The 24,846-nt window shown below is 39.7% G+C and overlaps 1 protein-coding gene and 1 long non-coding RNA gene across 2 annotated transcripts in view; one reads left to right on the forward strand and one right to left on the reverse strand.

Moving 5' to 3' along the window:
• LOC141794650 (uncharacterized) overlaps nucleotides 1-24,846 on the forward strand; it is a 68,418-nt gene that overhangs the window by 26,673 nt on the left and 16,899 nt on the right. The window lies entirely within an intron of this gene.
• nkx1.2la (NK1 transcription factor related 2-like,a) lies at nucleotides 10,561-12,593 on the reverse strand. The gene is made up of 2 exons (XM_074676448.1): nucleotides 12,377-12,593; nucleotides 10,561-11,174 (listed from the first exon to the last, which is right to left on the reverse strand). The coding sequence occupies exons 1-2, from the start codon at nucleotides 12,591-12,593 to the stop codon at nucleotides 10,561-10,563; spliced, it is 831 nt and encodes a 276-aa protein (XP_074532549.1).

Here is a 24,846-nt window from a genome sequence, read left to right on the forward strand (position 1 = left end):
AACCAGCCTTTCAAAGCAGCACTCTAGCCTTGACATAATCCCTGTATTATCATTTAAACTCTGTGTGAATGTTTAGCCTTTGTCCATAAGAAAAAAAGAAGATGATAAAGATGAAAAGCCATTGAAGCAAAGTACAGCATGGCCTTAAGCTAAATGCTGAATAGGTGTCTTTGAAGCTAACTTTAATATTCTCTAGTCATACATCATTTCATAATTGTAATGTTTTCAAGTGGGCTGAGAAGTTCGTGTGGTTTTGTACAGTATTGTTGCATTCAATGTTAACAGTTATTGAATCTGGAACAGCTAAAATTCACACAACAGAGTATTACTCATTTTAAAATCAGGTTACAATGTTCTTCAAACTTGATGAGAATGTTTTCTTCATTAGCTGTTGTGACTCATTCTTTGTGTGGGAGTCAGAAGGGAATTTTTTAGAAAAACATGGTAGGAGTAATGATTAAAATACAAGTTCTGCTCAAACAGAACCAAAAGCAGGTCACACCAATGTGGCAAAATATGATCATGTGATTTAAAAGATAGAGGAAACACTTTCTCCCAGCTGGCATCCTTTTTGGCCAATGTTTTTCCACGTCAGGAGAAGATTTTTTTTAATACTCACCTTATCTGAGGTTCATAATGAAAAGAAAGTTGTGCTTGTTGGGTCAATAATTGTCAGTGGCTTCCTGTTTGAAGGAGCTAGCAGAAGCTAAGCTGAGTCTTGCTGCAGCTTTGCTTTTATTTCAGATGTGACATCACTTGTGATATCACTTTTTGGACATCGTGATTAAATCTAAACAAGCCACCAACATAAAGAAATGTGCCTTAAACATTCAAATTTATTGCCAATTGCAGTTTTAGTCTGGATGGATGGGTTTAACACCATGAAAAGTCAAATCAGGAAGACACAAAATCCTTTCAGCTCATCTATCGCATAAAGGAGCTTTCCTTATGGCACATTCCCTCCTCTTTACAGAAGGGCAAATTAATTCTGTTGTCGAAAGCCAACTCCCGCGACATTCGTCATGACATCTGTTTCGAGCAGAGAATAAACAGAGAAAAATAAGAGAAATGAAATGAAATGATGAGGGCGGCCTCCATGTTCATCTGTGGAGCTCCCACCGGTGGCAACTTATAAGATTTGAGATGGTTCATTTCTGACAAGTGAAAGGGGCTGCCTGTGGAAACCGACGCTGCTCTATAAAGATAAAGTCTCATTTGAATAAACTGCCTTCCCTTCAGAGCATTTCCATATGCATGAGACTCTGAGTCTAATTGCAGATCATTTTTGGTAAATTGTTTGTGATTTATTCACATCTCTCAGAAATGCACAAGCTGTGTGTATGAAAGGAGTCTAACAGAATGATTTCCCCACAGAGTCACCTGAATCAGTTTTGATCAGCTCAGAGCTGCTTTATGTAAAAGATAAATATTCAGCCACAGAAAATCAGTCTTCTCTTAAATTCAGTTCAGTTCCAAAGAAGGTGAATTGTGCAACATTCATGGTTCTCTGACCTTTGTTCACACCATTTTCTGACGTGTTGTCTCTTTCCCTCACATATGTATTCGCTATTTGGTATAAAATTTGAATTTTCAAACACTTGTGCCAATTTTCTGTATAGTTGCTCACTGCTCTGCAGTATCTCTTCCAGATGTAACTCTCAAAAAGTCAGTTCTCCTCTTGTTTCAGTGCAGTGACAACATTCTGAGCGCATCACCTCACAGCAGAATACAGTCTTAAGTTAAAAAAAAAAAAAAAGCCTATGTGCACATCTTGTTAAGCACCAAAGCAGCAGGACTAGCTAACACACATAGAGGGCTTTCATACAGGCACATTTCTGTTGCTGGAACCAATTCTGTTCTGGGGTCTCAGAACTTTGGCGCTTTCTCGCCAGCCTGCTATGATGCCACCGTTCATGAGCTGGAACCAACTTTTCAGGTTCTGAGCCAATTTTTTCTGATCTGAACATGCCAGCATTCAAAATTAGGAACCAGAGCTGGCATGTAGCTATGCCGGTGTGCAAGCCCCCATAGTGGAGTATTTGGCAGCCAAATAGTCAAATATTTCATCATTTTCTTGTTGAAAAAGTGGAACAAATTCCAATCAGAAGACACAAGGTAATGTCTTGGAGTATTTATCTAAGTATTTAAAGTTTATTGATGATGTGACAATGCATCAGTATCAGGGAGTCTTGGGCACTTGAACTCCTCAGGGAGATATAATGACAGAAGGATTGCTGCCCTAAGTGGCGGCCAATCAATTCTCCGCTGAATCCAGACTTTGGTGTTTGACGTGTTTGCCATTGAGATGACGAAGTCGATAATATTGGAGGAGGAGTGGGCAGAGATGGGGAGATGGAGGGTTACACATAACAACGGTATGAGTCACCTGAGGGCTGAGGAAGGCTATATTTAAGAAAACACAGCAGCAATAGGCCATCAAGTGAGGGTGTATTTCAGCAGTATAAGAGAGATTTGGCCAGGCGCTGAGAACAGCTGATTTCAACAGGAATATGGACGAGCATGTGAAGGAAGCAGTACGAGAAATGAAAACTAGAACTGGAGTTGTCTTCTTTCTCAGCTTTTATTAGAGCTCCGTTAAATAATCAGCACAAAGGGATTAGGAATTTTTTAAAGTGCGATTGTACAAGTTACATGTCACTTGTAAGCTTTATCGTAATGAGGTGAAAAACGTGGCCAGCTGGTTAAACTGATAAATGTCAGTTGGTGTAAATCTGCAAAAAAGTTACTGATATGATTTTAGCAGTCTACAACGCTACAAAAATCAAATTTAAAAATTATTTTAAACCAAGTGACCCAAAAATAGAGAGAAAACACTAATATCTACAGCATACTGATTCGCTCAGAAAAACAAAACTTATATAATCAAGTTAAGGCATGAATTTTGAATATATTTTAATATGATATTTCATAACAGATACATTATTTCATCAGTACACTTGCATAAATTCTAGGAAGGTAAATAATTACATACTTATGCTTTTGTGGTTACACCATCAGACAATTTTATAAGACGGAATTTTTTAATGGGTTAAAAATGGTAGAAATGACGTAAAACACTATGACACCAACAAAAATGCAAACTACACATTCAACAAATATCAAAAATGGTATTTTAACCAGCTTAAAGCATATTTTTGACACCAAAACCTTTTTTGTCACTGCCCCAATCGTCAAACTGGATGTCAAAATCTCTCATAAGACATTTCCAGGAAAAAACACCCTACAGTTTGGCTACAATTTTCTGCAGGTGGACCAGGTCTGCCACATAGTTTAGCAAATTCTGAAACACCAAGCACTGATCTTGGTTTAAGTGTGCACTTTAGATTTTTTACAGCACTTAATCTTTCCATCTTGAAGCCCATTTATTTTTGAGCGCTATTGGCAGACACATCCCTGTCACACTCTTCTGACTGTCCCAGTCCTCAGACTCCAGGCAGAAAATAAATGTAACCAAATAGAATAAAAAGTGATTCTAACAGCACCAGTGGCATGTTGTTTATAGCACACACGCACAGGCTGCTCAATAAAAGCTAATAAGCATGTGCAAAAGGGAAAGCAGGAGGGAGCAGGTGTGTGAAGTACAAGCTAATGCCCATGAACCAAGGAGTCTACTTGCCCACAGCTCATATATAGATCCAAAATATTTTCAAATATAAATTACTATTTTTCAGGAAAAAATCCTAATAGGCCTAAGTGAAGCAGTTTATAATATAATTCATTACACTTTCACTGACCTTACTTATGCCTTGGCTCACTTGAAAAAGCTCTCCTCAGCGATATATGAAGCAGATTTAAAGACGCTAACGCTTACAAATTATGGGCTCTTCTGGCATGCAAACAAAAGTCCGCAAGGTTCCTGTCATCCCCTGAAAGTGACACTGTCTCTTTTTCGTCTGTCAGAAGTATACAACAAATTAAGACACTGTTTTTTTTATCAGAGACACTTGATGGAAACATGGCTCATTAAAATCCGACTTTTCCACTCTGCGTGCTTCATCTCTTCTGTTTAAACATTCAAACATTCAGTTTGCGTGTCCAATGTAAGAATGTCAGCTTACAAAAATGTGGATTTAGAGTTGTCCTTTTCGGTATCAGTTCATGAGCTGTAAGAAACAGACCAGCTGTTGCATCTTTTCTCTAACTGCAGCAACAGAGTTCATTACACTACCATTAGCTGTCGTGAGATTATGCCCTTTAATGAGCCCGTTGGAGCTGTGTGTGTGTGTGGTTGTGTGTGTGTAAATGTGAGAGGGAGGACAAGCTCTCTTGCAGCACTGTGCTCTTTGACTTTGAGAGAGACTGTAATTAACAGTTCACTCCCCTCCTCTGTGTTATTAGCACAGCTGACCTTTAAACGCATCAGATGAGTGAAACAACACATCTGGTTACGCCGCAGTGTTTGGGGAGCAGAGGAGTGCAGGGAATATTAAACAGAGATTGCCAATAAGAGCAAGTTTCACAACTTATTGGAAGATAAACTATTGTTGTACTTTTTTTCTCTAGAGGCACCCAGATTTAGCTAGAGCATCAATTTTTTAGGATTTTCAGTGTTGATCCTTGTGGATTTCTGTTACATAAGAGCTCATACACAATTTATCACAGACTTTTTTCATTTGGGGAATCACCAGAGGATTTAACTAATGATGTCTCTGTCACAAGCCCAAGCTGATCACACTGTGGGGTGATTTTGTACTGAATGGCCTGCTGTTATGAGAGTGAAGAGCAGCCTCTTTTAGGAGTGATGATAAAACACTCAGCGCTGCTTGGGTTCAGAACAGAGTTTAAGTTGATTCCAGGGTCTGGAATCCCCCCTCATTTTGACTCGCGATTAAATCACATTACACTCATTTCCCAAGCCACAACGCCTTTTCCTTGGAAAATCTGTTTTCTTCCAGCGCCTGCCTCCATGCCAGTGGTCTTGTAATCACATCAGTGCGTTCATCTTAGCCGCTGATTAGAACTTAGCGACAAGATTTGTGAGGGGAGGGCCAGATGAGCTGCATCACTAAAGCTTGCCAGAGAGTTATCCAAGACATCACTCACACTGGCATGCCGTTTCCGGACTGTCTTAAGCAAAAACCCAAACTGGGAAGTTCTCCAAATATTTCCCCAGAAGTCAGATCAGGCCTGAGGTCCTGCTCTAAATCATTACTGCTGCTGTTTAAGCTCAGTAGGACAGATTTAAGTGTTTTGCCACATACATCTAGGGACCTATTTTGCCTTTTGAAGCAGTGTAGAAACTCTATCAAAACCACCTTGTTCATCACAGGAGGCTCAGATCACTGGGTAAGGGGAAAACCCGACAAGACGAGACAGAAAAAGAACATTCTTTGGAAACTTGAGAGCTTCACTTCCTCCAATAATCCCAAAGACAACAAAAGTAGACTCTGGTTTAACATTGAGTTTGGAAAAGCATATACTCTCTGACCTTAACACTTGGGAATCTCGTCTCCTGATAATATTCTCTAACCGTAGTGAACAGCTGGAAGAGTCAGCATGAAAGATCACTGACTGCAGGCAGACAGAAGGAAGTGTTTAGATTGTCAAGCATTTGGCCTCTTTTTTTCAAACACAGAAGCCGTCTGACATCTGCACAGTTTGTGTTTTAGCTACAAGGATTCAGATAATACAAGCAAACAGGTGGTGATACAAACAGGATCTAATGTTATGGCATGCTATGAAATATTTTTGCAAAGGAATTCAAAATGTTTTATTCCTGGTAATGGGGCTGTTTAAATTTTCATGACTCTCATGACCACGAAATCACCCTGAGATAAGACTTTACAGTCTGAATCCCAAAAAAGCCAGCAGGCCCTCAACCTCCAAGGACTCAACCCCCTCTTTAAACCTGCACCTGACTTTCATTTCAGCAGCTGATTAAAAGGCCATCACAACTTGGCTCCCTCTGCTGCTTGATGCTGAAGAAATCAGTTTTTATCTCCTTCTGCCTTTTCAGGTGTTCCTGCTGTGCCGGAGCATGCAACTGAAATACTAAATAGTACTGAAGTATGTCGAGTACAACTCTTACTACTCAAGAGAAGCTCTTTACGACCATTTTTTAAATTTATTCCATGACCTGAGCAGTTCTCAAAGCAAGGCAACAATGTTCCTGGGAAAACAAAATAAACGTGCTTCTCTCAGAATTTTGTTGTATCTACATTAGGTTGGTGCAGCTGCTTGATAGTAAACCTAGGCAGATATTTTAGTCCACACACATCTGTTGAATGTGTGTTAGTCATTATACAGAGATAATCTTTTCAGATCTTGACTTCACAGACCCCACACTTTACTCCAAACAACCCACTGAAAGAAAAATGATGTTCGGAGAGAAGGAAACACTTTGTGTGTAGGTGCAAATCTGAGCTGCTGCCAACCTGTTTGACTGAAACCCACCACCACTGAAGAAGCTTCTCGGTTACAGAGGAATAGCATACATAGTTCAGATGTTGTGTTGTGAATGTGCGTTTTTGTACAGTTATGATCTTGATGTGCTTTAGGCAGAAGTAAATCTAATTTTTGTGTTGAAAAGATCATGTTGGAAGGATTTTTTTTTAAAAAGAAAAACACAACTCATGGTTCGGCTACTGGCTCTCTTCATGACTTTTAATCCCATCCCACGGTTTTCCACTGGCAAAAAGCTGAAATCGTCCAGGTTGTGATGACAAATGAGCCGTTCCCATGAAAACTGAGAGAAAATCTCTCCAAGCTGTCAGTTGCAATTTAAATTTCCCAAGCAGGTAAAGTCAGTGAACAGGAAGTTCATTTTGCTGCTTGTAAATTTTTGGATCTTGTTTTACTGGCAGGGCTTGACCGTAACTCTTTTCATTTAAAGGACCTTTCATCTGCTGTGATGCTTCCTTCGCTCACAATAAGCACAAAGTGGTTTTGTTTGTTTACTTTTTTTTTTTTTTTGGCAATAGTTTTGATTTTAGAACATGTGACTGTTATATTTTGGATAAGTCTTGATGTACTCAAGAAATGTGAAGTTATTTTTGGTTGAAAGCATCAGTTAACCACCTGAAAATACCAAGCCCAGGCTTTACATCATTGAAGTTATTTGCTAGCTGGTGAACAAAGTACAGCTTTGAATTGATAACAATTTTAATTGCTAGGACATGTGTCCACTAGCTGTATTTTTCCTTTCTTTCCTGTACTTTCTTTTTTTTTTTGCCTTTGACTTCAGTTTCAGAATATAAACACATAAAGCTACACAAACACACACACACACACCAGGAAATCCTCTGCTGAAAGTGTTATTAAGTTATTATAAATCTCCAACTCCTCTCCTCTAAAAGTTAAACCCAGTGAAGAAGGGCTGCAGGTGGAATTTTCATTTCATACCACCCAACCCTCTTTTCTTTTCCTAACACACACACACTCACAGAGAGAGAGACAGAGAGAGACACACACATATGCACATGAACATGAAAGCACTGTTACTATTAACATCTGACCTTGCCCCTGAGCAATCTCCAGCATGAATTTTAAACATGCACCCTCCTCTTCTGGGCCCCCATGACCCCCCTGCGATACCTTGCAAAATTATTCATCACATTGTCACATCACAGTTGCCTCAAGCCGAAATAAGGAACAGGCTCCTTATGCTGGATATTCCTGAGTATTGATCACACCTGTCAAATTCTTCTGCTGCATGCCAAGTCCTTTTGGGATGAAAAATACCTCTGAGCCAATGCAGGGTACATTCGTACACACCAGTCACAACAAAAAAAGCTCCAAAAAATGCATTAAGGCAGGTGCAGAGGTATCTATATGTGAAATAGAGAAGATTAAAATGCAAAACAAAACAAAAAAAGTTGCAGCAACACTAACAGGAGCATTGCAGCGACAGGTTGACATTAGCCAGGTTTTGACAGCAGCAAGAAAATTCCATCTAATTGAAGGATGCTTGTCAGCCCTTGAGCCATCAAACTGATGTCAGGGGAAAATTGCCGACCAGTCATTCTCAGTCTGCTCCTCTACTGTCTCCTCCTCCTCTAGCTGCAAGCTCACTGTCTGCAGATATATAGACAGAAGCTACTTATTCAGAGTCCTGCAGATCAAAGTGAAGCACAACACAGTCCCAAAAGATGTCAATTAATGACATCCGCTTCATTGTGTTTGAGGCTCTTCTATCTCAGTCTTTTTCTGAAGGAATCTATATTTTGTGGACTTGTTCTGCTGGCTGGCTGCTTTTAGCTTCGATTAGCAAGTTTAGGAAGGTAAATTACATCAGTCAGAAACACCTGCTGCACATGGAGGCTGCAGAAGATGTTAATGAAGAAAATAGAAGAGTGTAATTCCCAGAATCTTTGAACAATTACAAGAAGAGTTCACTGATTCGACAGATTTGCAATTGACTGAGGCTTTTCTGTCATAGTTTGCACATTTATTCCAAGCATCAAAAAGGTCTTTGTTAAAAAGCTTATCATCACAAGTATTTGATAACATCACTTTAAACAAAAGCATTAATACATGAATTATTCCTACAACACATGTGACTGATGGCCAAAGTGAGCCTAGCGTTCAAAATAAAATCCACAATGCATCTACTTGTGTTAATTTTCTGTGATAGCAACCGAACAGAGTGCCGAGGAAAAAAAGGAAACAGTGACATCATGTGGATGTTTTGTGCAAGTAAAGTTTTTTTTATTTTTTTTTATTTATCTATTTATTTTAATTATCATTATTTTAATTTATTTATGGAGAGGAAGTGTTACAAGACAAGTGTTTGAGTTTTGTCCTGAGTCACATAATGTACTTAGTTTTGAAGAACCACCACTGAGGAGTGTTAAGTAGGGGAGACAAGGTATGGCTGTTACACTGTTTCCTGTAGCTCACTGATTTTTTTTTTTAAACCCAAGTTCTCAAACTTTTATTCAAAAACACATAGTGGTTTACTACAAATTTCAAACCTTTGCAGTAAAATCACAGACCTTAAAAGTGTGTCAAATACAGAGAGCAGTAACGATAAAGCAAAAGATAAAAAAAAAAAAAAGAGAGAGAGGCAACCTAATGAAATGTTCCCTACATTAAATAGAGGTTTATTAATTTGGAATGAAACAACATATATGTTTCTCTTCTGTGAGTGACCATAACTCAAATACACCTTCTCTTTGGTTTATGCGGATAATTAAGATTAAAGAGGTTTATATAAATTGCTACGTAAGTAATTTGTTTAAAGATGTGGAACTCCACAAATGAGTGTATTGCATATGTTATAGATGGTTTAATTTACATTTTGGAACTCCCCCTTGTCCCCCTGACAGGCTGCAATAAAAGGTCACAAAACCCTGCTCTTCAATGAGCAGAATAAAATACACAGAAAATCAACTCCATACATAAGAGTTCCTTTTGTGATATATTTTGTCTTTCTTTGTGACCATAACAGATACTTAAAAAAAAAAAAGATAACTGGCAGGAACTGTCATTTTCTCTTTTGAATTGAATAAAATGTGTCATCTCAATGTGCTAGGAAAAAAGGCTAAGAATTTTTTTAGACCCTTAGCTGGTGCACACATTCAAAATGATGAATTGAGCAGGTTAATCCATGGTTGATTTTTTTCTGTAGAATGAAATATGATAAATTAATGCACAGGACTGAACTTACATAACTGATGCATCCCAAAATCTGAAGGTGGATCAGTGAGTTCCCTTAGGCTCCTGTTGTCCGGTCATAGTTTTTGAGGCAAGTATCAACTTCTATCCACTAACTGTCTTTGCAACTGAAGTTGGCCTTTATCACACAAAATTAACAGGAAAGTTGTGTGTGTTGTATTTAACTTTAAGAGTTAACAAGCCAAGCATAAACACTGAACATGCTGTTATGAAATCTGTTGTCCCAGTTTGTAAAGAAGGTAACTTTAAGACCCCTCCGCTTGCACCCAGCTCAGTCTTGCTGAGCTAACAGCATATAAGTAATTACCACTGCTCCCATTAACAGGAACATGATCTATCACTATTACAAACCTATTACTGATGTCCCCATTAGCCACAATAATGTTAAGAGGAATGCAAAATGTCCCATAATCCATTCTCATTTGGAGCGCTTTCACTTTGTAATACAGGAGCCACACACAGATGTTTTATGTTTTTTTAATGAAGTTACACTGGTGATGTTGTGTAAATGGTAGCTGACATGAGCTGTGCAGAAACACAGCTGGTTGTTGGATGGTTGCACTCAGATTGAGGTGTAAAGGCAATACACAGATGCAGAAAAATGATACAGTATGAGCTGTCAGATACACGATGTGAGCAGGTGTTTCAGCAAATATGACGATACGGCAGCCAGTGCATAGTGGTGCAGTCTTCAGATAACTTTTAAATAGTTTTTACAGTCAGCTGCATTTGGCCTTTTCGTTTTGTTGTTTGGGTTTTTGATACAGAAGGTTCATGTCAAAACACTAATGACAGTCAAACCAACCGCTGAGCTGCAAAGTTCAGGCTTTAAAAGTTTTTCCTCTGTAAAGATTTACCCCAAAACAGTTTGATACTTCAGAGCTTTGCAGTGTCACCAGCTGCATGAGTAAGTCACACCTGGTTTCATAGATGTGGGTTATAGTAAGTAGGCTGTACAAAACCACTGGATATAAAAGGATGCAGGAGCCCTCCAGTGGTTGAAAGTGGAACTGCACCGCCTGTGTGAAAGATCACATTCCCAGAACTGAAGTTGGGGAAAGTTTGATGGAAACTTGCGGGACTTGAGCCACACGTGGGCGGGTTAGGACTGACGTTGACAAGAGGGTTGGATCCACCTGGCTGCAAGGTGCTGTCCGCGCCGGGGTTCTGCTTTTTCCACTTGGTCCTCCTATTCTGAAACCAGATTTTCACCTGCGTCTCCGTCAGGCTCAGAGACAGAGCCAGGTTCAGTCTCTCGCACACGGACAGGTACCGAGTGGAGCGGAATTTGTTCTCCAGAGCAACAAGTTGCTCGTAGGTGAAGGCGGTTCTGGCGCGCCGGGGTTTGGCGCAGGCCTGGTCTTGGCGTCGTCGTTTGATGGGTAAGGGATCCTGGAGGGTGACAGCTGGCTCTGCGTCGTTTTGGGGCTCCTTGGGGAGACAGGATTCTGAGTCCTCAGCTTGTGGGGAGAGAGGAAGGGAGTCCACGACAGCTACGTGGTGCTTGGAGGCTGGAGGGGATTCCACTTTTTCTTCCACTATGGGAAAAGAAGATTGTTTAGCTCATATCTGGCAAACTTCAAATTTCAGCAAGCTAGACATTAATGTTTCATTACAAGCCATAAAAGATAAGTGGGACACAAAGTAACGATTGGATGAACAGTATCTTTAAGTAGTTAAACCTCTTAGTTCCAAAACTTGCAAATAACAAATTAATTGAGCATTAGGAGGTGCGCATAGCAACCACTAAAGAAGTAGCCCTCAAAAATTGATGTGTTCCTGTGACGTATCTGTCACTCGTAATGGATCTAATGTTCAACAAATTGATCACGTTTGGCTGAGATGTCATTGGTGCTGATAGGACAGCTCCTGTAGACACAAGCCAAGTGACACATCTCAAATCTGGAGTCGCACACCAGCCTCAAATATGTTTCTTCCTTGTTCAGTGTTCTTCTTTGTCCTGTTGGAGCTGTAGTTTAAATAGCAAACACAAGAGGCCTGAAGTTGACATCTGTAAAGTGTTTGATTAGGATCCTGAGGTCGCTCGAGCGGATCGGAGCATAGATTCGGAGCAGAGAGAGGAGACTCGGTCACTAATCCTTAAATAATTTATAAAGCACACAGCGCCTCAAATGTCATGTTGCGGAAAAGAAATCCCGTCTAAATCCAGCTCCGCCACCTCAGCCGTGACGTGCTAATGGAGTTTCATATTTGCGGGTGGGTCGATAAATGTCATCTATTTAAAGGGAAGTTTTAATCGAGCGATATTTAGGATCAGACATGGATGGGGTGTGAAGTTTGTACCTGCAAGGTGCTGGAGGGAGATATGCAGGATGCAGTAATGGGATATCGATCAAAGCGCGCGGAGGCATCCTCAATGGGACGATTTAAACAATTATCTGGCCTGCCTGTCCCGGTGCCAATCACACATCGGGGCTCTGGGAGCAGAAGCCTTTGTGGCTTTCTTGAAAGGAAACGCAGCCTTGGAAATTAAAGGAAGGTCATACAGAGATGACAAAAAAATCTGATAGAAAAAATGTCTCTCTTACTGCTGTTTAGAGCCGTAGAAGAAAGTTTTCATTGTGTGGTTTCATGCGAATTAATTTTAATACCTTAGATCTCCCTTTAAGTGCTTAAACACTAATAAGTCTACATGATTTAGAAAAACTGCAAAATATGAATTGCACTCAAACGTTTAAGATAGGATAGATGATATTTCAAGATGCTCTGTTTTCTTTACCTGCTTTCGTGCGCTCTGCTCTTAAGTCTCCGCCTGCACCGCTGTCCGATTCCACACTCGCTCCCTCCGCATTTGGAACAGAAAACTTCTCCTTTTCTGGACAAAGTTCGCTCACTCTCTTGCTGTTGAATTTATTGGGGTCCAAAATGTCAATAATAGAAAAGGAAATCTTATGAGAGGACGTCATTGTCACCCCGCAGTCCTTGGGGTCCAGCATCCTTCATAGAAAAAAAAAAAAAAAAGCTTTAAAGATGGAAAACGGGCGTGCGTAATTACGCGCGTGGAGAGGAGCTTCTCATAGTTCAGCCGTCGTCTTGTCTTCGTGCTTCATCAAAGAAGATCCCTCGGAGTGTAGACTTTGCTCCTTTGCTCCTGTCTGTCTGTCTGTCAGCGTGAATGAGATGACCGACGCGCGCTCTTTAAAGCGTCTGTCCCCCCACTCTCCACCAGCCACGTGACACAAACACTATTAGTGTTTCACACGACCACCTAATGGGCTCAAAGCATTCGTCGATAATCACCCATATCATTAAATTCAATAATCCAACGACCTGAAAGGAAATTGGACACAGATGGTGCTTGGTCCATAGCAAAGATCACCCTGACTCTCCAAAATGGACTCTTTGTGGAAGAGTTACAGTCACGAGCTGAGGGAAACTTTCTCTTGGTATGAACTAAATCACCTCTGTCTTTTTTGATAATGTACCATAGTTTATTCACTGAAAGAATTGCAGCTTCAAATTTTAGCTCATGTGAGGACTTTGTAAATGGTTATGAAACAGACTGAATGAACAGTTCTTTGATGGTTAAAGCAAAACAAAGACGAAAGAGTGACAACTGCAGTGATTTTATTTTTAATGGGTTTATTCGTGATGAGTGACTGCTAAAAATAGTTGGATGACATCTTTCATCAGAAATCATGACTCAAATGTTTACATGGAAAGTTAAGTAAAGATAAAAGACCATTAGTTTGTCTACTTGGGGTGTCAAAACCCACGTGACCTTAAAGCTCCTCACTGGAGCTTTAAATACATTAGTTATAATAATAATAATAATAATAATAATAATAATAATAATAATATACAAACATACATAAAAATTACAGTGGTGTAGCATAGCCACACAAGGGGGAAAATTACGATTAGAAGAGTAAGATCATAATATTGTGAAAAAAAAACGTCATTATGTTACAAGACATTTGAACAAAGTCCTGATACTACAACAATGAATTACTGGTGTGCCCTAAGATTAAGTATTTCATTTCCCCTAGGTGCACTACACTATCACTATGAAATGGCTAAACCCTTCGCTAAAACTATGACTTTCTACATCTTCATTCTTAACATTGTGACATATTCTCATAATATTATGACTTTATTATGGGACATTACTTTATTTTCTTGTATCTTTGTCTGGTAACATGACAACTTTATTCTCTAAATCTTAATGTACTTTTCCCCTCAAGGGAGCCTTTATACTCCATCATGATAAATAAATGCTTTAAACTGCCAGTTTCTCTTATTGAAGGCTTTCAATTTGGAAAGCATACAGGCAGAAATTTAACAGAAAGAAAACACAGTCATATTTTCAGTCAAGGTTATATTTTGGCATTGTTTGATGTTTCCAGATACAAGGAAAATAAATGTTAAAGGGAACTGAGAAAAAAACTATTTTAAAATGCTTTAGTCACAGTGAGAACTAAAATGTGTTACTTTTTTATAAAGACATGACATTTTGAGAAGATCTGACTGATGTCAAGATGTTGCCCTGCTGTGGTTCCTTCGTGTGGACACCTTTTCGTTACATGTGCAGTGCAAGTGAAGAAAATGATGATGGAGAACAATAGAAGACACCTTTTGTTATTGTTTCTCATTCATGAATCAGTAAAACTGAAGACAGACTTATCTCTCCATTAGGAATCACCTGTGTCATGTTGCTTTTTCTTACATTGCAGCATCTAACAGTGAAACACAGGCTTTGTCACACAAGTCCATTTTGCTCACATTATGAAACCAATCTTTACACAAAGGCACTGACTTCTGAATGCTTTTTAGAGACCGTGTGTTTTGTACATGCTCTTAAGATCCATTAAGAATCAGTGTTGCACTCTGTTTAAGCATTCAAAACAAAATTGCAGTCTCACAATGAATACAGCTGATTGTTTTCTCACCTAAGCTGATAGATTTATATTCACAATCAGTCACCCCCCTGGTCTTGGCTATTAGTATTCAATATAAAGTGACACGAGGCTGTTTAAAGCTCGATGCCTGGTGATGGCTAAAATGGTGAAACCAGCACTGGATCAATATTCTCAGCAGGTGTCCAATACAGATAAAACCTGATGGCTACAGACAGTCAGTTTGGATACTGGACTGGTAAACCAGTAACTGAGACAGCACTGAGGCTCTCTCAAAGCTTCTTCAGTCCTTGAATGACCTAAAATTTTCCATTTTTAGTTCATTCTTCACCTTTATTTTTCATTTTAGCATGATCCTGAATTAGAATTGTTTCAGTTCGGTGGCAAAGATGTACTTCTGTCTCCTGTAGTTGCTGTTTTTGGTGTTAAAGCATTAACATAATTTATAATGAAGGCCTGTGAGGTCTGCATTGTGTGTGGATAAGACAGTTCAGGAGCAGGCATGAGGGTCCTCTGTCTGTCGTCCCGTCTGGTGATGTGGGGGATCCGGTGATGTTTACACACTGTTTCCTCTCTACACAATTTCCTGTGTTACTCTTACAGTTCAGGGATGTTTGATTGCTGCTTCTGTGTCTGGTGGACTGGCCTAGTCTGTAGCAGTTGCATAGTCAAACATTTGTTGAAGCCACCCCTATGGAGTGTCTGCATGTCGGCATTTGCATGTGTATGCACTTGCACGGCCATTACTGTAGTCCCTCCATATGAATAGACCCCGCTGCACACTGGAGGTTTACAACTTCCTACGAGAAAGCCCAGTGGCCACACATCTGTTTGTGTGTGTCAGCGGGACAAAAGGGACAAGCCTCAGGGACAAAGATGCCCTTAGGTGGACATCAGAGAGCGGGAAGACTCTGTGCAGGCCAAAGCTAGACTTCAGAGAGGAGGAGAGTTCCCTGTCAGACTCCACAGGAGGCCAGAGAGACACACTTCCATCCAAGACCCCCCTCCAGGGTCAATAAAGTCATCACTTCACAGGGAGGCTGCCCCCAGTCTGCTAAGCGTCAGATAATTTGTCTAATGGCAGGAGCAGCGTTATGAGCTGCAGCTCCACTCAAAGACTGTAGTGTCCATTGTTTTCCTTAAAGTCCTCCACTGCCTACTCAACACTCCTGTAAAGAGAGACTCAAACAAAAGATCAGCAAGTGTCCAGTGAACCATTAAGAGAGGCTGTTAGATCCTCGGTGACAGATTCCTAAACTGTGTGGTAGTTATGGTTTCTGAAATACAGAACCATCCAGCCTCGTGAGATAGAAAAATGTTAACTATATTGAAATGTATTTATTTTGTGATTTGGAGACTGGTCGCCTAACATCATACCATACAATATTGGCCTGATCTTTGTGGGGCTCTCTGCTGAATAAGTCCCTCCATCCCCTTCAGGACTAGGTGCTCAATTTTACCACTGATGTGTTATTTGAGTTCAAACCATAATCTTTAAATCAACCATGCATACAAGTTTAAGTGCAACCTGGTGTAGAACTGATGTCATCAAGTATTTGTTGGCTCAGTGTCACCAAGCATGAAACAAATCACAATTTGAACCAGTGCTGGAAATATGAACTGGTCAACTTCAGGCCCAGAAACTCCTGTTTAAGATTAAAGCTCCAGCTCCAGCTACTTTTTCAGTAAATATAGAATTTTTGTTGTTGTTGTTTATGTAATTTTTGTCATAATTTTGTCTTTTTTTGTTTTATTAAACTTTTACTATTTTTTTAACCTACTTTGTTTCAACATTAAAATGCCAGACAATGTTTCTTGTCTGTCTTTCAGAAGATGGCTGTTTTGCTTTTGAAGACCACTCAGAGACATCAATGTTAGTTTCAATCTGTTTTGTAACCAGCTAAAAATGTCTCACAGGAGCTTTAAAGTTACTTGAATATTAGTGGACTGCATGAGTTACATAAAGCTGGTCTTTGCATCTCTCTTAGCCCTAGACACCACATGTCAAACTGAACCCCACAAAACCTGGACATAATCTTACCCATTCACATTTAAACATTCATTAACACCCAGCCTGTTTTGCCTTCAGGAGAACTTCAGTGTTCGGTGTCTCGGCCAAAAACCCAATCAATGATAAGAAGAAGACCTTTTCTACCTTTGAAACATTTACTTCAAAGAAACGTCCAAAGAACCAAGTGATGGACATGAACTTGAGTTTCCTGGGTTAAAATGTGTTTTTTAAATCCCATCCATCCAATTTGTTTCGTAAAGTAAAGATTACTTTTTTGTCTTTTTTGGTCACTAATTCTTTAGCAATGTAAATAAATTTGTAACAGAACCTCAAAAAAAAAAAAAAAAAAAAAAAGAACACTTGGACACAAAATAACAGAAAATTGAAGTCCAAAAGCTTTACTGATTTATATTTTTTAATTTAAGAATTGGGAATGTTGGTTTTTACTTGGTGTCAACTTGGCAACCTTTAGAAATACTTAACTAGTAATACACACTTCTCTCAGTAAAGACATTCATTCCGCCTTTTTTCTACAAGTCAAGTTTTAGTTACTTTTAAACCCTGGGTCTGTCTATAAACTAGTTTTAAATTAGCAGCTGATTTGCAACTCTTGGACTTGCACTTGCAGCCAGTCACCATACTTTACAAATACAAAAATGCTGGCATGAATTGCAGTTCATGGTAAGAACTTGTTGATGTTCTCTGTTGCTATTTGATAGACCTTAAAAGGTACAGCATATGCACTTCTTTTCAGATTTGTTCAGCAGTTGCCCTGGAACTTGTAGTTTTTGGGTTAAACACCAAAAACCTCCAGTTTGTTCATTTGAATTCTGTGTCTAACAAACAATGAGACAATTTTGTTCCTTTGCCATACCATGTGCCTGTTTATCCCTCACTCATAGCATTTTGAATTGATATTTGCCAGATGAGATCAATACAGAACAATCATCCTCGAAGCTTACTCATTTTGCCGAGTCTCCTGTCTCCACTGCACGCCTGTGGGCTCTGCTGCCAGGCCTCTTTCAGTCAGACCTCTGTGTTTGTTTGACTCTCTCCAACAAGGTCAGTGGCATTGCCCAGTAATTGTCCTAACGGTCTGTATACCTGTTGGGTGGAGGCGAGTAATGAGAGTTTTTCATTATGGGCGGGACGGGTGAGTGCGCCTGGCAGATGCTGACAGGCAGCAGATGTGTAAAGTTGGGGGTGATTTGTAAAGGGGTCAACTGCATCGCAGAGGAGATGAAGGCGATGTGTGTGTGTGTGTGTGTGTGTGCTTGTGTGTGCTTGTGTGTGCGTGTAGTGGGGGAAAATTATGCTGAGGGACGATGTCTGTCATAGTGAGCCCCTGTCACAACAAGGTAAAGGTCAGTTCAAACGTTGATGTCGTCAACTTAGAACAAGCACAGCAGAGATACGCAGCAAACTTTTCTCCACGTACAGATCAGTGCTGATTATTTCAAAGCCTGTTTGATTGTTTTTCTTTTTTTCCAACATGATGAAAATGTGCAAAAAAATCTGATCCAGCGTGTAAACATATTTGGACATTGAAAATAGAAGGCAGCCATGAAAAACTCTTTTCATGAATTTTTACAGCTTCTGATTGTAAAACCATGCAGCTTACCTCTCCACTTTTCAACTTTTTTGAGCAAAACCCCTGCTTCCCCAGCAAAGTATCCAACCCAAATTTTGCCCTTTGAAAGGAAAATAATAACTTTCTGGTTAGAAAGCTTCAAGTAACTTTTTTTTTTTTAAGTTATTTTTGGGACTTTTTTATGCCTTCAATGAGAGAGGTAAGGATAGAGTAGAAAACAAGATGAGAGTGGGGAATGACATGCAGGAAACAAGCCACATGCTGGATTGGAACCGGGCCACCCACTTGAGGGCAAACCTCATAGGGCATGACCTAGACCACCAGGCCATCTGCGGCCCTTCAAGTAACTTTTGACCCAGTGACAAAAATGGGAGTCATTTCTGATATGAAAAAAACAAACCCTTGAGTTGATCAGATTTAATGTTAGAATCAAAAAACAGTAAAACCCTTAAAATCTTAAAATATATATCTGTACTATTTCTCACTTTTAGGTTAGTGATACTAAAAGTTTGCAAGGAGAAGCACTGTGCAGAGTTTCAGATGTTTCACATGACCTCTGCAAAAATAAAATCAGGGGGTGCATCCAGAGGGGTAACCAAATCTGAATTGCCACTCAAGGTACTACCCCAAAATCCTGATCTAGCACTGAAGTTGATCTTTTCCCCCTTTAAGTTTATTTGACATGAAAAAAAAGTCACGCATCAACTCTTTAGCATTGTTGCAAACAGTTTGTTCTCCACAAACCCTGTGTCCAAATATGTGACATTTTTGTATGCAGACTTTAGCTATGCATTTTTTCGCATGGATAGACACCTGGTCCTAACTATAGTTCCTCTTATGACTGTGTGATAGCTGAAATCAATTACATGATGCATGTTACAACATGTATTACTTAAATTTTGGGTAATTTTCCCTTAAAGACTAGAGAGCAGTCATGTGACACTGCAGCATTTTGTCCTCCGTTAAACAAAGCTAAGCTAGCCCAGTTAGCTACTTTGGCGAAACATATAGGTTGTTTACTCTTTGATTATGGCCTTCCAGAGATCATCGCTGGCCTGTATTCAACATACAGCAGGTTAAACATGCAAAGGAGACTATATTATACGAAGACACAGAAGAGCTGCAGTTTCCTGTTTTCTGCTGCCATGAGGACTGCTCGTATGGCTCGGTGGTCTCTGGTATATGCATACAGCACACTGTCACTCACCGTGAGCATTGATTGGCTATTGTTCTGAGAAGGTCACATCATAATTCATTAACAATAATTAGTCCCACAGTGCCACCTGCACTCCTTCTCTCGATTGGCCTGTTAAATTACGAGCAACCATCACAGCTCACACATGGAACAATGAAGATGTATCCGCAATGTAAAGGCAAGAGCTATTAGTTACATTATTTAAATGGACCCGTTTAAACCTGGGGAGCTGTCTTTATGAAGGGCAATTAGGCACTAACCATAATTGATAATTCGGGCTAATTACAATTAGGAAATATAAATAGTGGGTGTGGGATTTATCATCATTGCTGTGGTGGAGCAGGCAGCAGGGAAGGTGTGATGGAAGGCAATGGATTGTGCCTCATTCATCTCCATCTAGTGCAGAAACAGCTTGTGTTTGTCCCTTTATATTTCTCCATTGACCATTATCTCTGTTTTGTTTCTGTGCCCTTGCCAAACAGGCAGAGAGGTAGTGAGAGTGTGAGGCTGTAGTTTGTGAGCACAGTGATTCTGTGAAGGGAGTTGATACCGGAAGCCCTGATGTATTCATGCATTTCCAGCATGAAATTACTATAAAAGCAAACAGAGGTGCTTTTTTGTTTACTGGAATGCTGAAAAAATTATATACATATATAGATGACTTTCTTTAAAAAAAAAGCCTTTTCTTTTCCTTTTCTTTCTTCTTTCCCCGGCCACTTTACCTGCCGTTACACATATTTTGAGCTATTTCTGTGTTTTCAAATAATTTATTCTGGAAACTGTAATTATCCTTATCTTCTAGTTTGGGGCTCAGTCTGGTACTAAGGTTTAAACGGTATTTTGTACAATGCAGGTCACATTTCAGATTAAATCTTTGCTCTTGACCTCTAATTAAGAGACGGTTATCCTCAGGTCACCTCATCTGACCTCTGACCTTGGTATTTTAACTGCAGGGATGAAAATGTGTGTCCTAATACAGCACATTCACTCCTCTAAAGTCACGCTGATAATATCATGTGACATGCTGAGATGTTCCCTATTCTCTCTGCAGAGATTCAGATTAGGCTTTGTATTATTGGTATTCAAGAGCAACATTTAAACTACATGTAATCCATCACCATACGCTGTGTTAAGGCACCTATGTCTGTAATCTAAACAACCTACACATCTCCAGCCTTACAGCGTCTGTGGTCTAAGCGGAGACAACTGTCTGATTTAAATATAAATACAGAGCTGTCTTGGCTGAGCAAACACATGGATAAGAACAATCAGAGGGTCCTCTGCTGTCGATGTGTGGGCATGTTGACTCAGATGTGCCCCCATTAGACTTTATTGCTTTATTCACCAGGGATTTGAATTAATCATTGGTGTTTGTGAGGGGGTTTGCATGTGCACGTTTGAGTGTGTGTTTCTTTAGGTAAAATTGAAATACAGACAGAGGATGCTCCTTTTTTGTCCAAGCTGCTTTGCAAATAAAATTACACAGGATTATTCCAGATAAGAACAGTTTTTCCAACACAAATGATTGTCTGGGCTCAGTTTCTTCTCTTTACTATGAACATAGGCAAAGGCTGGTGCTCTTACTTGTTGTGCAATCAAATAAAGTCCAAAATGCTTCCTTAGTTCCCTCATGTTCTCGTTGAGGTCTTAAACGGGGCCCTGCTTCGTGAGGCCCCCACTGGCTGCAGGTAATTGCTACAGTGAAGGCTGGATCAGTGGAGCTGCTCTAATCAATAAAGTCTTCATCAGCCATTTCCCCTGATGATTCTCCCTCATTTCTCCCTTAATTGTTCTTTTTCATCAAACAGCGTCTGTGCCGTGTGTGTGTGTGTGTGTGTGTGTGTGTGTGTGTGTGTGTGTGTGTGTGTGTGTGTGTGTGTGTGTGTGTGTGTGTGTGTGTGTGCGCGCCTTCCAGAGCTCCTGCTGCAGTCCTGCCTCTCGATGGACTGCAGCTAACAGATTGCTAATGGAAGTTTTGCTGAAAACATGCAGGGAGGGACCTTTGCCTCCTTTGACTAGACTGTGACCTCCATGGGACAAGGATTACTGTTGATCCAGGCTCAAGCTGCCCCAGAGCAGCCCGAGCCTGAAAGAGAGTGCAACCACTGACTCACACAAGCACCTGAAGGTGTTTGAGACAACAGATCTGTGTTATAACCATAAATATTTCAACTGAATATTTTAACTTCTTTTATAAAAGCTTTTTATTTGGTCATTTTGTCAAATATGTGCTGATATCTGTACCCTGGAAAAATATAATTTACAGACTGTCTTGTATTTTGGTGTCAGTATTGATTCTTAACCTCTTAAGACCCAGCGTCCACATATGTGGACATTACATTTCTGCCTCTCAGATCCATGATACTTTATTTTTTAAATCTTTGACCTATTGACGACATTTAGGGACACTGCCCACATCATCTTTTGTTTGAAATCACAACATTACACCCATTTTAGTGGGGATAAAAAAGAAAAAACAATGTTTTTTAGTACAATAACGCTACTAACACACAATAGAGAACTCATAACACAAATAATCAAACTTCCCATACAAAGATCAAGTTTAGTTATTGTACTTATTAGTTCTTACTTATCCCAAATAGCAAGGTGAATTAAAAATTGCACACCAGACAGAAGCTCAGGTCTAAAAAGGTTAATCTCATCCAAAAATGTTAAAGGGTTTGTTTTCTGACGTGTGGAAAAAAAATAATAAAAATAAACTTTTGCAAGTGTTTGCCTGTAATATAAGTCAAGTTTCTCAAATTGATTGTTTAATCTTACTAAAATATATAAAATAAATGTGACTCTTCTAAAATGTTGAAAAAAAAAATATTCCACGAAGTATTCGACTGACACACTTGTTTGGATTTAATTTTTTCTGGTGTAGGCTTTTTGTGTCGTATTTTGTTGGTTAAGTCTACTAACACAGAGAGCCTTTACTTGCCCTCTAACTTTCCTTATTTCATTATCTAAAGCTGGTGCATTTAAGTTCACTTTTGAACATCCTATTTACCCTTTGTAACCTTTACCCTCCCTTTTTTTTCTCTCCATGGCTGCCAAAGAATCAGAAATGATTGGGGTATAATTGTTTTCCTTTAGCTCTTATTGCCCTTCTGTGACAGTAAAACGGTTTGGGTCCTCTACAACCCCCCAGTGGGTGGAGTTGCTTGCTTTCATGAGGCGTCCAGCAGACCTGGCTGTCTGGCTCTGCAGGCATCGCTGATGCCCATGTGGAGCGTAGAGCTGTGAAATGACTGACTGTGGTGAGAAAGAGAGAGGGAGTGTTTTCTTTGTAAAATGGTTCAAATGTGTCCTTCAGGTACATAAGTTCACGACAGTCCCATCAATTTTGTAATGCTTATTGTCACACTTTTTTGTAATAACTCAACATAAAAAAATTAAAATGGGATTGTGAGGAACTTTATTTTCAGATATTTAGCGCCTCCTGTGGGAAAAGTGGTACATCTTACCTTTGTGGGTCAAAAAGAAGCATTGGTGTGACTTTGAGTCTTTTTCATTGGCAGCTAAAAAATCTTTTGTAGCTTATTCAGTAATGAAAGCTGCTGTGCTGCCAAAAGAAGTATGTTTGTCCCTTAACATTGTTTTTCCATCTTAGAAAAAATCTGTACAAAATCAGACGAGCTCAGCATTTCCAGTGCTCAGAAACACACCTGGTGTGATCTGTTTTGTGTTGCTGTGCTCCTGAGGCTGCCAGCTGAGATTAGTTAAAAGCCTTTCTAATCAATGCCTTCCTTCTTCTGACCATTCAAAATCGCGAAGGGGCACCCATTTATCATGGATACTGATCCAGGTTAGAGCTGCTAGTGGTCATGAGTGCTGTCAGTTAAAAAAAAAAAAAAAAAAAGCATGAGCTTGCCCCTAAACCTTGGAGGGTAACCTTTACCAACTTTAACTTCTATTGTAAAATAACTTCCAAAAACATATTACACTCTTGTATCAATATTCTGGCCACTTTTTGGTTCTGGTCCTAAAGAGTCTTCGGTTTTTAACATCAGGAATTCTTCACTAAATACCTACAATTATTTTACTGCCGATAAACAATAATTCTGTCTGCTTGAAGAGGGCTCATCATCTTCCAGAGGAGGTATGGAGAGTTATTAGATGGTCCACATCAGACTTTCTCTTTAACCTTATTGATTTTACACTTTCAGTTAAGAACAGGAAATAAAAATACAAGAAAAAGACAACCCATTTTAAAGGGATAACAATGAAAAAGAACAGATATCCAGGTTAAATCACCTTTCACTATATCAGTTTGTATCATGTGGGTTTTTCACTTATATTACCTTAAAAAATGATACAGTGAAACTACACATGGTTTTTCCTAAACCTGAGTTTTTTTCCTGCATCATGTTAGGATTGATGTTAACTTAACCATGACAAATTGAATTTTAAACTCCACAAACCTGAAGTACTGAATGACTGCAGAATGTCTCAGCATATCCAAGCACTGAGACACATTTCATGAAGAAACAGCTAATCCGACCATTAGAGCAAACACAGTGAAAGAATTAAAGCTCTCCTGGTCATAACAATAAATACAGCCTTGATGAATCTGTCCTGTATTATGAGTTATGGAGCCTTTAAGGTTGTTGACTTTATTGAGAAAATTAGATTTGAGTTGTCTAACAGCCGGGCCACTCATCTCCTCAGTAAACTGCTGTAGATTGTACCGCCGCAGGTTTTATCGACATATCCCATTACTGAACTCTTCAAGCTTTATGACCATTTCCATAAATTCAGCACAGGACAATCTCTGCTCTCTGTGGGGGTGATGGAAAGACCATCTCAGGGGCTCTCGTTTGACGCTTCAGCACCCTCACACACACACACACACACACACACACACACACACACACACACACACACACACACACACACACACACACACACACACACACACACACACACACACACACACTTATACATACTATAAGTCCTTTCTCTCTCCCTCTATCTCAAGATCAGAGATGCCTCTTTCGCTCAGTGCTGGAAATGATTCAGACTCTGCCAGACGTCAGGGGAGAGGACGCACAGAGTGCTGAATGAGTTTACAGATGATGAGAGTCTAAGTTCAGGTCAATCTGTATTTACAGCTCAATCACTTAACAGAGCAGCCCTCTCTATTAGACCTCTATCTATCTGCCCAGTGACACTCAGCAGCGAATGGGGCATTAAGGGGACAAGGAGGGCAGCTGATAAGACCTCAGGGACTCAGAGAGAACTCTCATGGGGGTTTGACTCCACTCTCCTCCCATCCCCCGCTCCACTATTAATCCAGTTATAGCTAACATTAAGTTGACGATCAATTATAGGTTGAGCCTTTAATTAAAAAGGATGGTTGGGCTTAGTTTAATTGTCTCTTTAACCAGTTCAAACCAATTAAATGTTGGTTTGTAAAAAAAATGGAGCAAATACTGTAAAACCCCTGTTGGGTCCGGTATGTTCATGCCAATACAATATACCAAAGTGTTGAATCATACTTGAACATGTCTGTTTGTGTACTTCATCCAAG

The sequence above is a fragment of the Halichoeres trimaculatus genome, unplaced genomic scaffold (assembly GCF_033239565.1).
Source record: "Halichoeres trimaculatus isolate MK-OKI-2021-1 unplaced genomic scaffold, fHalTri1.1 fHalTri1_scaffold_8, whole genome shotgun sequence".
Lineage (NCBI taxonomy): Eukaryota > Metazoa > Chordata > Actinopteri > Labriformes > Labridae > Halichoeres > Halichoeres trimaculatus.